The sequence below is a fragment of the Oncorhynchus masou genome, chromosome 23 (genome assembly GCF_036934945.1).
Source record: "Oncorhynchus masou masou isolate Uvic2021 chromosome 23, UVic_Omas_1.1, whole genome shotgun sequence".
Classification (NCBI taxonomy): domain Eukaryota; kingdom Metazoa; phylum Chordata; class Actinopteri; order Salmoniformes; family Salmonidae; genus Oncorhynchus; species Oncorhynchus masou.
In genome coordinates this window covers 6391556-6409314 of record NC_088234.1, presented here as the reverse complement: position 1 = coordinate 6409314, position 17759 = coordinate 6391556, and the positions used below count along the sequence as shown (strand labels likewise).

The 17759-nt window shown below is 40.5% G+C and overlaps 1 protein-coding gene across 1 annotated transcript in view; it reads right to left on the bottom strand.

Annotated features, from left to right (window-relative positions):
* dysf (dysferlin, limb girdle muscular dystrophy 2B (autosomal recessive)) overlaps nucleotides 1-17759 on the bottom strand; it is a 272132-nt gene that overhangs the window by 109832 nt on the left and 144541 nt on the right. Inside the window, 6 exon segments of the mRNA XM_064931015.1 lie at nucleotides 3422-3583; nucleotides 7654-7755; nucleotides 13856-13894; nucleotides 14021-14050; nucleotides 14206-14235; nucleotides 15525-15665. Coding sequence (XP_064787087.1) covers nucleotides 3422-3583; nucleotides 7654-7755; nucleotides 13856-13894; nucleotides 14021-14050; nucleotides 14206-14235; nucleotides 15525-15665 — 504 coding nt within the window.

The following is a 17759-nucleotide window of genomic DNA, read 5'->3' as shown; positions in this document are numbered from 1 at the left end:
GGCCACTCCAGGACCTTGAGATGCTTCTTAAGGGGGCACTCCTTATTTAACCTGGCTGTGTGTTTCGGGTCGTTGTCATGCTGGAAGACACAACCACGACCCATCTTCAATGCTCTTACTGAGGGAAGGAGGTTGTTGGCCAAGATTTCGCGATATATGTCCCCATCCATCTTCCCCTTAATACAGTGCAGTCGTCTTGTCCCCTTTGCAGAAAAGCATCCCCAAAGAATGATGATTCCACCTCCATGCTACATAGTTGGGATGATGTTCTTGGGTTGTACTCATCCTTCTTCTGCCTCCAAACACAGCGAGTGGAGTTTAGACCAAAAAGCTATATTTTTGTCTCATCAGACCACATGACTTTCTCCTATTCCTCCTCTGCATCATCCAGATGGTCATTGGCAAACTTTAGACAGGCCTGGACATGCGCTGGCTTGAGCAGGGGGACCTTGCGTGCGCTGCAGGATTTTAATCAATGACGGCGTAATGTGTTACTAATGGTTTTCTTTGAAACTGTGGTCCCAGCTCTCTTCAGGTCATTGACCAGTTCCTGCTGTGTAGTTCTGGGCTGATCCCTCACCTTCCTCATGATCATTGATGCCCCACGAGGTGAGATCTTGCATGGAGCCGCTGACCGAGGGTGATTGACCGTCATCTTGAACTTCCTCCATTTTCTAATAATTGTGCCAACAGTTGCCTTCTCACCAAGCTGCTTGCCTATTGTCCTGTAGCCCATCCCAGCCTTGTGCAGGTTTACAATTTTAACCATAATGTCCTTACCCAGCTCTCTGGTCTTGGTCCTTGTGGAGAGGTTGTAGTCTGTTTGATTGAGTGTGTGGACAGGTGTCTTTTATACAGGTAACAAGTTCAAACAGGTGCAGTTAATACAGGTAATGAGTGGAGAACAGGAGGGAAAAACTAACAGGTCTGTGAGAGACGGAATTCTTACTGGTTGGTAGGTGGTCAAATACTTATGTCATGCAATGAAATGCAAATGAATTACTTAAAAATCATACAATGTGATTTTCTCACAGTTGAAGTGTACCTATGACAAAAATTACAGACCTCTACATGCTTTGTAAGTAGGAAAACCTGCAAAATCGGCAGTGTATCAAATACTTGTTCTCCCCGCTGTATAAGTCTTTGCGAGGTAAAGCTCCGCCTTATCTCAGCTCACTGGTCACCATAACAACACCGACCCATAGCACGCGCTCCAGCAGGTATATCTCACTGGTCATCCCCAAAGCCAACACCTCTTTTGGCTGCCTTTCCTTCCAGTTCTCTGCTGCCAATGACTGGAATGAATTTCAAAAATCGCTGATGCTGGAGGCTTACATTTCCCTCACTAACTTTAAACATCAGCTATCTGGGAAGCTAACCGATCGCAGCAACTGTACATAGCCCATCTGTAAATAGCCCACCCAACTACCTACCTCATCCCCATATTGTTTTGATTGACTTTTTTGCACACCAGTATTTCTACTTGCACATCATCATCTGCACATCTGTCACTCCAGTGTTCATTTGCTGAAATGTAATTACTTCGCTACTATGATCTGTTTATTGCCTTACCTCCTCACGCCATTTGCACACACTGTATGGAGACTTTTTCTATTGTGATATTGACTATGTTTGTTTACTCCATGTGTAACTCTGTGTTGCTGTTTGTGTCGCACTGCTTTGCTTTATCTTGGCCAGGTCGCAATTTTAAATGAGAACTTGTTCTCAACTGGCCTCCCTGGTTAAATAAAAGGCGAAATAAAAAATAAAATTGACATACTGTAGGACCACATTGTTGAATAACACTGATTCTACATACTGTAGGACCATATTGTTGAATAACACTGATTCTACATACTGTAGGACCATATTGTTGAATAACACGGATTTATTTATTTTTTTACCTTTATTTAACCAGGCAAGTCAGTTAATAACAAACAAATTCTTATTTTCAATGACGGCCTAGGAACAGTGGGTTAACTGCCTGTTCAGGGGCAGAATGACAGATTTGTACCTTGTCAGCTCAGGGATTTGAACTTACAACCTTTCGGTTACTAGTCCAACGCTCTAACCACTAGGCTACCCTGATAACACTGATTCTACATACTGTAGAACCATATTGTTGAATAGAACACTGGAAGGTCATTAGTCGCTTGTTGATTCTAGTTCTCAATCAAACTAAGTTTATCGGATCTGAGGTAGCTAGTGAAAGCAAAGAGTAAGGGCCTAGTGGTCGGTTTGGAACTGGGCCATTTTGATAAGGAGGCTAGGATGAAGGGTAGGAGTGTGGAGGCTAGTGATGAAGGCAAGGGGGTAAGGGGCTAGGGTAAAGGGTAGGAGTGTAGAGGCTAGTGATGAAGGCAGGAGATAAGGGGCTATGGTGAAGGGTAGGAGTGTAGAGACTAGTGATGAAGGCAGGGGGTAAGGGGCTCTGGTGAAGGGTAGGAGTGTAGAGGCTAGTGATGAAGGCAGGGGGTAAGGGGCTATGGTAAAGGGTAGGAGTGTGGAGGCTAGTGATGAAGGCAGGAGGTAAGGGGCTATGGTAAAGGGTAGGAGTGTAGAGGCTTGTGAGGAAGGTAGTGGGTAAGGGGCTAGGGTGAAGGGTGAAGGGTAGGGGTGTAGAGGCTAGAGAGGAAGGTAGTGGGTAAGGGGTTAGGGTGAAGGGTGAAGGGTAGGAGTGTAGAGGCCAGTGAGGAAGGTAGTGGGTAAGGGGTTAGGGTGAAGGGTAGGAGTGTAGAGACTAGTGAGGAAGGTAGTGGGTAAGGGGTTAGGGTGAAGGGTAGGAGTGTAGAGACTAGTGAGGAAGGTAGTGGGTAAGGGGTTAGGGTGAAGGGTAGGAGTGTAGAGGCTAGGGAGGAAGGTAGTGGGTAAGGGGCTATGGTGAAGGGTAGGGGTGTAGAGGCTAGTGAGGAAGGTAGTGGGTAAGGGTGAAGGGTAGGAGTGTAGAGACTATTGAGGAAGGTAGTGGGTAAGGGGTTAGGGTGAAGGGTAGGAGTGTAGAGACTAGTGATGAAGGTAGTGGGTAAGGGTGAAGGGTTGGAGTGTAGAGACTAGTGATGAAGGTAGTGGGTACGGATGAAGGGTTGGAGTGTAGAGACTAGTGAGGAAGGTAGTGGGTAAGGGGCTAGGGTGAAGGGTGAAGGGTAGCAGTGTAGAGACTAGTGATGAAGGTAGTGGGTAAGGGTGAAGGGTTGGAGTGTTGAGACTAGTGATGAAGGTAGTGGGTAAGGGTGAAGGGTTGAGTGTAGAGACTAGTGAGGAAGGTAGTGGGTAAGGGGCTAGGGTGAAGGGTAGGAGTGTAGATGCTAGTGAGGAAGGTAGTGGGTAAGGGGTTAGGGTGAAGGGTAGGAGTGTAGAGGCTAGTGAGGAAGGTAGTGGGTAAGGTTTAAAGCCTAGTGGAGTGTTTGGAACCAGGTCTTACCACGTCTATTAAGAGTGTGTTGATGTCGAAGTTGGGTTTCTTCTTTGTAGATCGTATGACGCAGGACTGAACCATGATGCCTCCACACTCCACCTGTAAGCTGGGAGAGGTAACGCTAGCTAGCTGGAAGCTCTTCAGGTTACGCACTCCCCATGCCAAGATCTGGAGAGGAGGAAAGGAGAAAGAATGGATGGAGAGAGAGAGAAAATGGATGGAGAGAGAGAGAGAGAGAGAGAGAGAGAGAGAGAATGGATGGATGGAGAGAGAGAGAGAGAGAGAGAGAGAGAGAGAGAGAGAGAGAGAGAGAGAGATGGATCAATGGAGAGAGAGAGAGAGAGAGAGAGAGAGAGAATGGATGGATGGAGAGAGAGAGAGAGAGAGAGAGAGAGAGAGAGAGAGAGAGAATGGATGGATGGAGAGAGAGAGAGAGAAAATGGATGGAGAAAGAGAGAGCGCGAGAGAGAAAGAGAACAGTATCTAAGTTACCTATATAGAACAGGTTTGATACCGCAAGGAACCATGTAGATGTTGCAGAAGTAGTAGTATAGTATTATAGAAGTAGTATTAGTGGTAAAGAAGTATTGTGCAGTAGTAGTGTTAGTGGTATAGAAGTATAGTGCAGTAGTAGTATTAGTGGTATAGAAGTATAGTGCAGTAGTAGTATTAGTGGTATAGAAGTATTGTGCAGTAGTAGTATTAGTGGTATAGAAGTATTGTGCAGTAGTAGTATAGCGGTGTAGTAAAGCAGTAGTATAGTATCATAGTAGTATTAGCGGTAGTATAGTACAGTAGTAGTATTAGTGGTAGTATAGTACAGTAGTGGTATGGTACAGGTGTAGTATTAGCGGTAGTGTAGTACAGTAGTAGTATTAGCGGTAGTGTAGTACAGTAGTAGTATTAGTGGTAGTGTAGTACAGTAGTAGTATTAGCGGTAGTATGGTACAGTAGTAGTATGGTACAGTAGTAGTATTAGCGGTAGTATAGTACAGTAGTGGTATGACACAGGTGTAGTATTAGCGGTAGTGTAGTACAGTAGTAGTATTAGCGGTAGTATAGTACAGTAGTAGTATTAGTGGTAGTGTAGTACAGTAGTAGTATTAGCGGTAGTATGGTACAGTAGTAGTATGGTACATTAGTAGTATTAGCGGTAGTATAGTACAGTAGTGGTATGGCACAGGTGTAGTATTAGCGGTAGTGTAGTGCAGTAGTAGTATTAGCGGTAGTATAGTACAGTAGTAGTATTAGTGGTAGTGTAGTACAGTAGTAGTATTAGCGGTAGTATGGTACAGTAGTAGTATGGTACAGTAGTAGTATTAGCGGTAGTATAGTACAGTAGTGGTATGGTACAGGTGTAGTATTAGCGGTAGTGTAGTACAGTAGTAGTATTAGCGGTAGTATAGTACAGTAGTAGTATTAGTGGTAGTGTAGTACAGTAGTAGTATTAGCGGTAGTATAGTACAGTAGTGGTATGGTACAGGTGTAGTATTAGTGGTAGTATACTACAGTAGTAGTTATAGTGGTAGTGTAGTACAGTAGTAGTATTAGTGGTAGTATACTACAATAGTCGTATTAGTGGTAGTATGGTACAGTAGTAGTATGGTACAGTAGTAGTATTAGCGGTAGTATAGTACCGTAGTAGTATACTGCAGTAGTAGTATTAGTGGCAGTATACTACAGTAGTAGTATTAGCGGTAGTATGGTACAGTAGTAGTACGGTACAGTTGTAGTATTAGTGGCAGTATAGTACAGTAGTAGTATGGTACAGTAGTAGTATTAGTGGTAGTGTAGTACAGTAGTAGTATTAGTGGTAGTGTAGTACAGTAGTAGTATTAGTGGTAGTATAGTACAGTAGTAGTATTAGTGGTAGTATGGTACAGTAGTAGTATTAGTGGTAGTATAGTACAGTAGTAGTATTGGTGGTAGTATACTACAGTAGTAGTATGGCACAATAGTAGTATTAGTGGTAGTATAGTACAGTAGTAGTATTAGTGGTAGTATATTACAGTAGTAGTATTAGTGGTAGTATAGTACAGTAGTAGTTTTAGTGGTAGTATAGTACAGTAGTAGTATTAGTGGTAGTATACTACAGTAGTAGTATTAGTGGTAGTATATTACAGTAGTAGTATTAGTGGTAGTATAGTACAGTAGTAGTTTTAGTGGTAGTATAGTACAGTAGTAGTATTAGTGGTAGTATACTACAGTAGTAGTATTAGTGGTAGTATGGTACAGTAGTAGTATTAGTGGTAGTATAGTACAGTAGCAGTATTAGTGGTAGTATAGTACAGTAGTAGTGTAGTACAGTAGTAGTATTAGTGGTAGTATACTACAGTAGTAGTATTAGCGGTAGTATGGTACAGTAGTAGTATGGTACAGTAGTAGTATTAGTGGTAGTATACTACAGTAGTAGTATTAGTGGCAGTATACTACAATAGTAGTATTAGTGGTAGTATACTACAGTAGTAATATTAGTGGTAGAATAGTACAGTAGTAGTATTATTGGTAGTATAGTGCAGTAGTAGTATTAGTGGTGGTATGGTACAGTAGTAGTATGGTACAGTAGTAGTTTAGTGGTAGTGTAGTACAGTAGTAGTATTCGTGGTAGTATAGTACAGTAGTAGTATTAGTGGTAGTGTAGTACAGTAGAAGTATTAGTGGTAGTATGGTACAGTAGTAGTATTAGTGGTAGTATAGTACAGTAGTAGTATAGTACAGTAGTAGTATAGTACAGTAGTTGTATTAGTGGTAGTGTAGTACAGCAGTAGTATAGTACAGAAGTAGTAGTATTAGTGGTAGTATATTACAGTAGTAGTATTAGTGGTAGTATAGTACAGTAGTAGTTTTAGTGGTAGTATAGTACAGTAGTAGTATTAGTGGTAGTATGGTGCAGTAGTAGTATTAGTGGTAGTATAGTACAGTAGCAGTATTAGTGGTAGTATAGTACAGTAGTAGTATTAGTGGTAGTATACTACAGTAGTAGTATTAGTGGTAGTGTAGTACAGTAGTAGTATGGTACAGTAGTAGTTTTAGTGGTAGTGTAGTACAGTAGTAGTATTAGTGGTAGTATACTACAGTAGTAGTATTAGCGGTAGTATGGTACAGTAGTAGTATGGTACAGTAGTAGTATTAGTGGTAGTATACTACAGTAGTAGTATTAGTGGCAGTATACTACAATAGTAGTATTAGTGGTAGTATACTACAGTAGTAGTTTTAGTGGTAGTATGGTACAGTTGTAATATTAGTGGTAGAATAGTACAGTAGTAGTATTATTGGTAGTATAGTGCAGTAGTAGTATTAGTGGTAGTATGGAACAGTAGTAGTATGGTACAGTAGTAGTTTAGTGGTAGTGTAGTACAGTAGTAGTATTCGTGGTAGTATAGTACAGTAGTAGTATTAGTGGTAGTGTAGTACAGTAGAAGTATTAGTGGTAGTATGGTACAGTAGTAGTATTAGTGGTAGTATAGTACAGTAGTAGTATAGTACAGTAGTAGTATAGTACAGTAGTTGTATTAGTGGTAGTGTAGTACAGTAGTAGTATAGTACAGCAGTAGTAGTATTAGTGGTAGTATAGTACAGTAGTATACTACAGTAGTAATATTAGCGGTAGTATGGTACAGTAGTAGTATGGTACAGTAGTAGTATTAGCGGTAGTATGGAACAGTAGTAGTATGGTACAGTAGTAGTATTAGTGGTAGTATAGTACAGTAGTAGTATTAGTGGTAGTATAGTACAGTAGTAGTATAGTACAGTGGTCGTATTAGTGGTAGTATACTACAGTAGTAGTATTAGTGGTAGTGTAGTACAGTAGTAGTATGGTAGAGTAGTAATATTAGTGCTAGTATAGTACAGTAGTAGTTTTAGTGGTAGTATGGTACAGTTGTAATATTAGTGGTAGTATAGTGCAGTAGTAGTATTAGTGGTAGTATGGTACAGTAGTAGTATGGCACAGTAGTAGTTTTAGTGGTAGTGTAGTACAGTAGTAGTATTCGTGGTAGCATAGTACAGTAGTAGTATTAGTGGTAGTATGGTACAGTAGTAGTTTTAGTGGTAGTGTAGTACAGTAGTAGTATTCGTGGTAGCATAGTACAGTAGTAGTATTAGTGGTAGTATGGTACAGTAGTAGTTTTAGTGGTAGTGTAGTACAGTAGTAGTTTTAGTGGTAGTGTAGTGCAGTAGTAGTATTAGTGGTAGTACAGTACAGTATAGTACATAGTAAAGTTGTAGTAGAATAGCACCTCTACAGCAGTACGTTGTAGAACAGGTTTGATCCCCTGAGGAACCATGTAGATGTTGGGTTCTCTCTGGGGGGGAGGGTTCGGGAGGTCGGAATCCTTGGGCTGCCAATCAGAACATAGGACAGGGATGGGGCAGAGGCGTGAGGTCATCCACAGGGGACAAAATGTAATATATGTGAGACAACACCAGAAGGGGAAACATTGAGACATAAGTGTATTTTAAACATGCTGATATTAAAGGAATATTAGTGGACAAATGAAGTGACGATAACATGACGATAACATGACGATAACATGACGATAACATGACGATAACATGACGACAACATGACAACAACATGACGACATGACAATAACATGACAATAACATGACAACAACATGACAACAACATGACAACAACATGACAACAACCGACGATAACATGACAATAACATGACAACAACATGACGACATGACAATAACATGACAATAACATGACAACAACATGACAACAACATGACGAAATAACAATAACATGACAATAACATGACAACAACATGACAACAACCAACGATAACATGACAATAACATGACAATAACATGACAACAACATGACAACAACATGACAACAACATGACAATAACATGACAACAACATGACAATAACATGACAATAACATGACAACAACATGACAACAACCGACAATAACATGACCACAACGTGACAACAACATTACGACATGACAATAACATGACAATAACATGACAACAACATGACGACATGACAATAACATGACAACAACATGACGACATAACAATAACATGACAATAACATGACAACAACATGACAACAACATGACAATAACATGGCAACAACATGACAAAAACATGACAACAACCGACGATAACATGACAACAACATGACAACAACATGACAACAACATGACGACATGACAATAACATGACAACAACATGACGACATAACAATAACATGACAATAACATGACAACAACATGACAACAACATGACAATAACATGGCAACAACATGACAACAACATGACAACAACCGACGATAACATGACAACAACATGACAACAACATGACAACAACATGACAACAGCATGACAACATGACAACAACATGACAATAACATGACAACAACCGACAATAACATGACAATAACATGACAATAACATGACAATAACGTGACAATAACATGACAACAACATGACAACAACATGACGCTTACATGACAATAGCATGACAACAACATGACAATAACATGACAACAACATGACAACAACTTGACAACAACCGACAATAACATAACAACAACATTACAACAACTTGACAACAACCGACAATAACATAAAAACAACATTACAATAACGTGACAATAACATGACGACATGACAAAAACCGACGATAACATGGCAATAACATGACAACAACATGACAATAACATGACAACATGACGACATGACAATAACATGACAACAACATGACAACAACATGACAACAACATGACAACAACATGACAACAACCGACGATAACATGACAACAACATGACAACAACATGACAACAACCGACGATAACGTGACAACAACGTGACAACAACATGACAACAACATTACAACAACCGACAACAATGTGACAATAACGTGACAATAACATGACAACAACCGACGATGTCATGACAACAACATGACAGTAACGTGACAATAACATGACAATAACATGACAACAACCGACGCTAACATAACGATAACATGACAATGACATGACATTAACGTGACAATAACATGACAACAACATGACAACAACTGACAATAACTGACAATAACATGACGATAACATGACAATAACATCACAATAACATGACAATAACATGACAACAACATGACAATAACATGACGATAACATGACGATAACGTGACGATAACGTGATGTGATGCTAACATGACAAGAACCGATGCTAACATGACAATAACATTACAATAACATGACAATAACAAGGACAATAACATGACGATAACGTGATGATAACATGACAATAACATGACAACAACATGACGATAACATGATGATAACATGACAACAACCGATTATAACATGACAATAACATGATGATAACATGACAATAACATGATGATAACATGACAATAACATGACAAAAACATGACAACAACATTACAACAACCGACAACAATGTGACAATAACGTGACAATAACATGACAACAACCGACGATGTCATGACAACAACATGACAGTAACGTGACAATAACATGACAATAACATGACAACAACCGACGCTAACATAACGATAACATGACAATGACATGACATTAACGTGACAATAACATGACAATAACATGACAACAACATGACAACAACTGACAATAACATGACGATAACATGACAATAACATGACAACAACATGACAATAACATGACAACAACATGACAATAACATGACAATAACATGACGATAACATGACGATAACGTGACGATAACGTGATGTGATGCTAACATGACAAGAACCGATGCTAACATGACAATAACATTACAATAACATGACAATAACAAGGACAATAACATGACGATAACGTGATGATAACATGACAATAACATGACAACAACATGACGATAACATGATGATAACATGACAACAACCGATTATAACATGACAATAACATGATGATAACATGACAATAACATGATGATAACATGACAATAACATGACAAAAACATGACAACAACATGACAACAACATGACAACAACATGACAACAACCGACAATAACATGACAACAACGTGACAATAACATGACAATAACATGACAATAACATGACAATAACATGACAATAACATGACAACATGACAACAACCGACGATAACATGACAATAACATGACAACAACATGACGACATGACAATAACATGACAATAACATGACAACAACATGATGACATGACAATAACCTGACAATAACATGACGACATAACAATAACATGACAATAACATGACAACAACATGACAATAACATGGCAACAACATGACAACAACATGACAACAACCGACGATAACATGACAACAACATGACAAAAACATGACAACAACATGACAACAACTTGACAACAACCGACAATAACATAACAACAACATTACAACAACTTGACAACAACCGACAATAACATAAAAACAACATTACAATAACGTGACAATAACATGACGACATGACAAAAACCGACGATAACATGGCAATAACATGACAACAACATGACAATAACATGACAACATGACGACATGACAATAACATGACAACAACATGACAACAACATGACAATAACATGACAACAACATGACAACAACATGACAACAACATGACAACAACCGACGATAACATGACAACAACATGACAACAACATGACAACAACCGACGATAACGTGACAACAACGTGACAACAACATGACAACAACATTACAACAACCGACAACAATGTGACAATAACGTGACAATAACATGACAACAACCGACGATGTCATGACAACAACATGACAGTAACGTGACAATAACATGACAATAACATGACAACAACCGACGCTAACATAACGATAACATGACAATGACATGACATTAACGTGACAATAACATGACAACAACATGACAACAACTGACAATAACTGACAATAACATGACGATAACATGACAATAACATCACAATAACATGACAATAACATGACAACAACATGACAATAACATGACGATAACATGACGATAACGTGACGATAACGTGATGTGATGCTAACATGACAAGAACCGATGCTAACATGACAATAACATTACAATAACATGACAATAACAAGGACAATAACATGACGATAACGTGATGATAACATGACAATAACATGACAACAACATGACGATAACATGATGATAACATGACAACAACCGATTATAACATGACAATAACATGATGATAACATGACAATAACATGATGATAACATGACAATAACATGACAAAAACATGACAACAACATTACAACAACCGACAACAATGTGACAATAACGTGACAATAACATGACAACAACCGACGATGTCATGACAACAACATGACAGTAACGTGACAATAACATGACAATAACATGACAACAACCGACGCTAACATAACGATAACATGACAATGACATGACATTAACGTGACAATAACATGACAATAACATGACAACAACATGACAACAACTGACAATAACATGACGATAACATGACAATAACATGACAACAACATGACAATAACATGACAACAACATGACAATAACATGACAATAACATGACGATAACATGACGATAACGTGACGATAACGTGATGTGATGCTAACATGACAAGAACCGATGCTAACATGACAATAACATTACAATAACATGACAATAACAAGGACAATAACATGACGATAACGTGATGATAACATGACAATAACATGACAACAACATGACGATAACATGATGATAACATGACAACAACCGATTATAACATGACAATAACATGATGATAACATGACAATAACATGATGATAACATGACAATAACATGACAAAAACATGACAACAACATGACAACAACATGACAACAACCGACAATAACATGACAACAACGTGACAATAACATGACAATAACATGACAATAACATGACAATAACATGACAACATGACAACAACCGACGATAACATGACAATAACATGACAACAACATGACGACATGACAATAACATGACAATAACATGACAACAACATGATGACATGATAATAACCTGACAATAACATGACGACATAACAATAACATGACAATAACATGACAACAACATGACAATAACATGGCAACAACATGACAACAACATGACAACAACCGACGATAACATGACAACAACATGACAAAAACATGACAACAACATGACAACAACATGACAACAACATGACAATAACATGACAATAACATGACAATAGCATGACAACAACATGACAATAACATGACAACAACATGACAACAACCGACAATAACATAACAACAACATGACAAAAACGGGACAATAACATGACGACATGACAAAAACCGACGATAACATGGCAATAACATGACAACAACCGACAATAACATAACAACAACATGACAAAAACGGGACAATAACATGACGACATCACAAAAACCGACGATAACATGGCAATAACATGACAACAACATGACAATAACATGACAACATGACAATAACATGACAACAACATGACAACAACATGACAACAACATGACAACAACAACATGACAACAACGTGACGACAACGTGACGACAACGTGACGACAACGTGACAACAACGTGACAATAACGTGACAATAACGTGACAACAACATGACAACAACCGACAACAACCGACAACAACGTGACAATAACGTGACAATAACATGACAACAACCGACGATGTCATGACAACAACATGACAGTAACGTGACAATAACATGACAATAACATGACAACAACCGACGCTAACATGACGATAACATGACAATGACATGACAACAACCGACAATAACATGACAATAACATGACAACAACATGACAACAACCGACAATAACATGACGATAACATGACAATAACATGACAACAACCTGACAATAACATGACAATAAATTGCCAATAACATGACAATAACATGACAATAACATGACAACAACATGACAATAACATGACAATAACATGACAATAACATGACGATAACGTGACGATAACGTGATGTGATGCTAACATGACAAGAACCGATGCTAACATGACAATAACATTACAATAACATGACAATAACAAGGACAATAACATGACGATAACGCGATGATAACATGACAATAACATGACAACAACATGACGATAACATGATGATAACATGACAACAACCGACGATAACATGACAATAACATGACGATAACATGACAATAACATGATGATAACATGACAATAACATGACAAAAACATGACAATAATGTGTGTGTGTCTGTGTGTGTGTGTCTGTGTGTGTGTGTCTGTGTGTGTGTGTCTGTGTGTGTGTGTCCGTGTGTATGTCTGTGTGTGTGTGTCCGTGTGTGTGTGTCCGTGTGTGTGTGTCCGTGTGTGTGTCTGTGTGTTTGTCTGTGTGTGTGTGTCCGTGTGTGTGTCCGTGCGTGTGTGTGTGTGTGTACCCATTGCTGGTGTTCTGAGAGGAATCCAGTGAGAAAGACCTGAGAGGGAGGAAGATGAAGGAGAGAGGGAGGAAGATGAAGGATTGGAGAGATGCATAGCACTTGTTATTCATGAATCATAACAATAGGATTTTAAACTATTATGTAAGAAAATGTCATTCTTACCTCATCTATAATGTGAGGGGGGATGTCTCCCTGTTACAGAGCAAGAGAGAGACATTTATTGATATATATATATATGTGTGTGTGTGTGTGTGTGTGTGTGTGTGTGTGTGTGTGTGTGTGTGTGTGTGTGTGTGTGTGTGTGTGTGTGTGTGTGTGTGTGTGTGTGCGTGTGTGATCAGACTAACCTCCTGTCCAGGGATGTGATGAACAGCGGGCTGTGGGAACAAGAGAGAAAGATGACAGAGGGAGGAGAGAGAGAGAAACAAAAAGAGGAGGGAGAGATGAAAAAGAGAGAGGGAGGAGAGAGAGAAACAAAAAGAGAAAGAACATGAATGTGGTCATAATATCCCCTTGTCCAACTCTGATCATCAAAAAGCAGTATACGGGACTCCACACACACACACACACACACACACACACACACACACACACACACACACACACACACACACACACACACACACACACACACACACACACACACACACACACACACACACACACACACACACACACACACACACACGCCTGATAGTATCCATGCTCCAACTGTCTCTCTGACTCAGAAAGCAGACACAGACATATTTTCCTACATTGCTAGGACCATGACAGAGAGACAGACAGATACAAACACACACACACAGAACACACACCAATACAGACAGAGACACACACAGCTACAGACACAGATACACACACATAGATAAAGACTCACACAGATACAAACACACACACACACAGATACAGAACACACACCGATACAGACAGAGACACACACAGCTACAGACACAGATACACACACATAGATAAAGACTCACACAGATACAAACACACACACACACAGATACAGAACACACACCAATACAGACAGAGACACACACAGCTACAGACACAGATACACACACATAGATAAAGACTCACACAGATACAGATACACACACAGATACAGACACACACACACATATACAGAGACACACACACAGATACACACACACACAGAGAGATACACACACACAGAGAACACAGACAGATACACACAGACACACAGATACACACAGAGAACACAGACAGATACAGACAGACACACAGAGACACACAAAGAACACAGAAAGATACAGACACACACAGATACACAGAGACACAGAGACACACACAGATACACAGAGACACACACAGATACAGACAAACACAGATACACACACAGATACAGACACACACACAGATACAGACAGAGAACACACACAGATACACACAGATACAAACACACACTGAGAACACACACAGAGACACACACACAGACACACACAGAGACACACAGAGACACACAGAGACACACACAGAGACACACAGAGAGACACACACAGATACAGACACACACACAGATACAGACAGAGAACACACACAGATACACACAGATACACACAGATACAAACACACACTGAGAACACACACAGAGACACACACAGAGACACACAGAGACACACACAGAGACACACAGACACACCTTCTCTCGTCGTATGAGTTCAAAGGCAGCCAGTAGCTCTCCTGCGCTCCTGTCTCCCATCCTGATTGGATACCAGGCCAGACGAGGGGAGGGGGTCGTGGAGGGCTGACACACACAGCGACCCATGAACTCATCTGCCCCCTATGGGATAGGAGGGGAATGACAAGACAGTTGCACACAGGAAGACCCAGGCATAATGAAATCAGATATCAGATTGATTATCTACTTACCTGCCTGCTTGCTAGCCTGTTAGCTTGCCTGCCTATTTACCTGCCTGACTACTTACCTGCCTGTTTGTTTGCTAGCATACTTACCTGCCTGACTACTTACCTGCCTGTTTGTTTGCCAGAATACTTACCTGCCTCGTTGCCTGCCTGCCTGCCTGCCTGCCTGCTTACTTACCTGCCTGTTTGCTTGTCTGCCTACTTACCTGCCTGTTTTATTGTCTGTCTGCTTACCTGCCTGTTTTATTGCCTGCCTGCTTACCTGTCTGTTTGCTTGTCTGCCTGCTTACCTGCCTGTTTTATTGTCTGCCTGCTTACCTGCCTGTTTTATTGTCTGCCTACTTATCTGCCTGTTTTATTGTCTGCCTGCTTACCTGCCTGTTTTATTACCTGCCTGCTTACCTGTCTGTTTGCTTGTCTGCCTGCTTACCTGCCTGTTTTCTTGTCTGCCTGCTTACCTGCCTGTTTTATTGTCTGCCTGCTTACCTGCCTGTTTTATTGTCTGCCTGCTTACCTGCCTGTTTTCTTGTCTGCCTGCTTACCTGCCTGTTTTCTTGTCTGCCTGCTTACCTGCCTGTTTTATTGTCTGCCTGCTTACCTGCCTGTTTTCTTGTCTGCCTACTTACCTGCCTGTTTTCTTGTCTGCCTGCTTACCTGCCTGTTTTCTTGTCTGCCTGCTTACCTGCCTGTTTTATTGTCTGCCTGCTTACCTGCCTGTTTTATTGTCTGCCTGCTTACATGCCTGTTTTATTGTCTGCCTGCTTACCTGCCTGTTTTCTTGTCTGCCTACTTACCTGCCTGTTTTATTGTCTGCCTGCTTACCTGCCTGTTTTCTTGTCTGCCTGCTTACCTGCCTGTTTTCCTGTCTGCCTGCTTACCTGCCTGTTTTCTTGTCTGCCTGCTTACCTGCCTGTTTTATTGTCTGCCTGCTTACCTGCCTGTTTTATTGTCTGCCTGCTTACCTGCCTGTTTTCTTGTCTGCCTACTTACCTGCCTGTTTTCTTGTCTGCCTGCTTACCTGCCTGTTTTCTTGTCTGCCTGCTTACCTGCCTGTTTTCTTGTCTGCCTGCTTACCTGCCTGTTTTCTTGTCTGCCTGCTTACCTGCCTGTTTTCTTGTCTGCCTGCTTACCTGCCTGTTTTCTTGTCTGCCTACTTACCTGCCTGTTTTCTTGTCTGCCTGCTTACCTGCCTGTTTTATTGTCTGCTTGCTTACCTGCCTGTTTTCTTGTCTGCCTGCTTACCTGCCTGTTTTCTTGTCTGCCTGCTTACCTGCCTGTTTTCTTGTCTGCCTACTTACCTGCCTGTTTTATTGCCTGCCTGCTTACCTGCCTGTTTTCTTGTCTGCCTGCTTACCTGCCTGTTTTCTTGTCTGCCTGCTTACCTGCCTGTTTTCTTGTCTGCCTACTTACCTGCCTGTTTTCTTGTCTGCCTGCTTACCTGCCTGTTTTCTTGTCTGCCTGCTTACCTGCCTGTTTGCTTGTCTGCCTGCTTACCTGTCTGTTTGCTTGCCTGCCTGCTTACCTGCCTGTTTTCTTGTCTGCCTACTTACCTGCCTGTTTTCTTGTCTGCCTGCTTACCTGCCTGTTTTCTTGTCTACCTGCTTACCTGCCTGTTTTCTTGTCTGCCTGCTTACTTGCCTGTTTTCTTGTCTGCCTGCTTACCTGCCTGTTTTATTGTCTGCCTGCTTACCTGCCTGTTTTCTTGTCTGCCTGCTTACATGCCTGTTTTATTGTCTGCCTGCTTACCTGCCTGTTTTATTGTCTGCCTACTTACCTGCCTGTTTTATTGTCTGCCTGCTTACCTGCCTGTTTTCTTGTCTGCCTGCTTACCTGCCTGTTTTCTTGTCTGCCTGCTTACCTGCCTGTTTTCTTGTCTGCCTGCTTACCTGCCTGTTTTATTGTCTGCCTGCTTACCTGCCTGTTTTATTGTCTGCCTGCTTACCTGCCTGTTTTATTGTCTGCCTACTTACCTGCCTGTTTTATTGTCTGCCTGCTTACCTGCCTGTTTTCT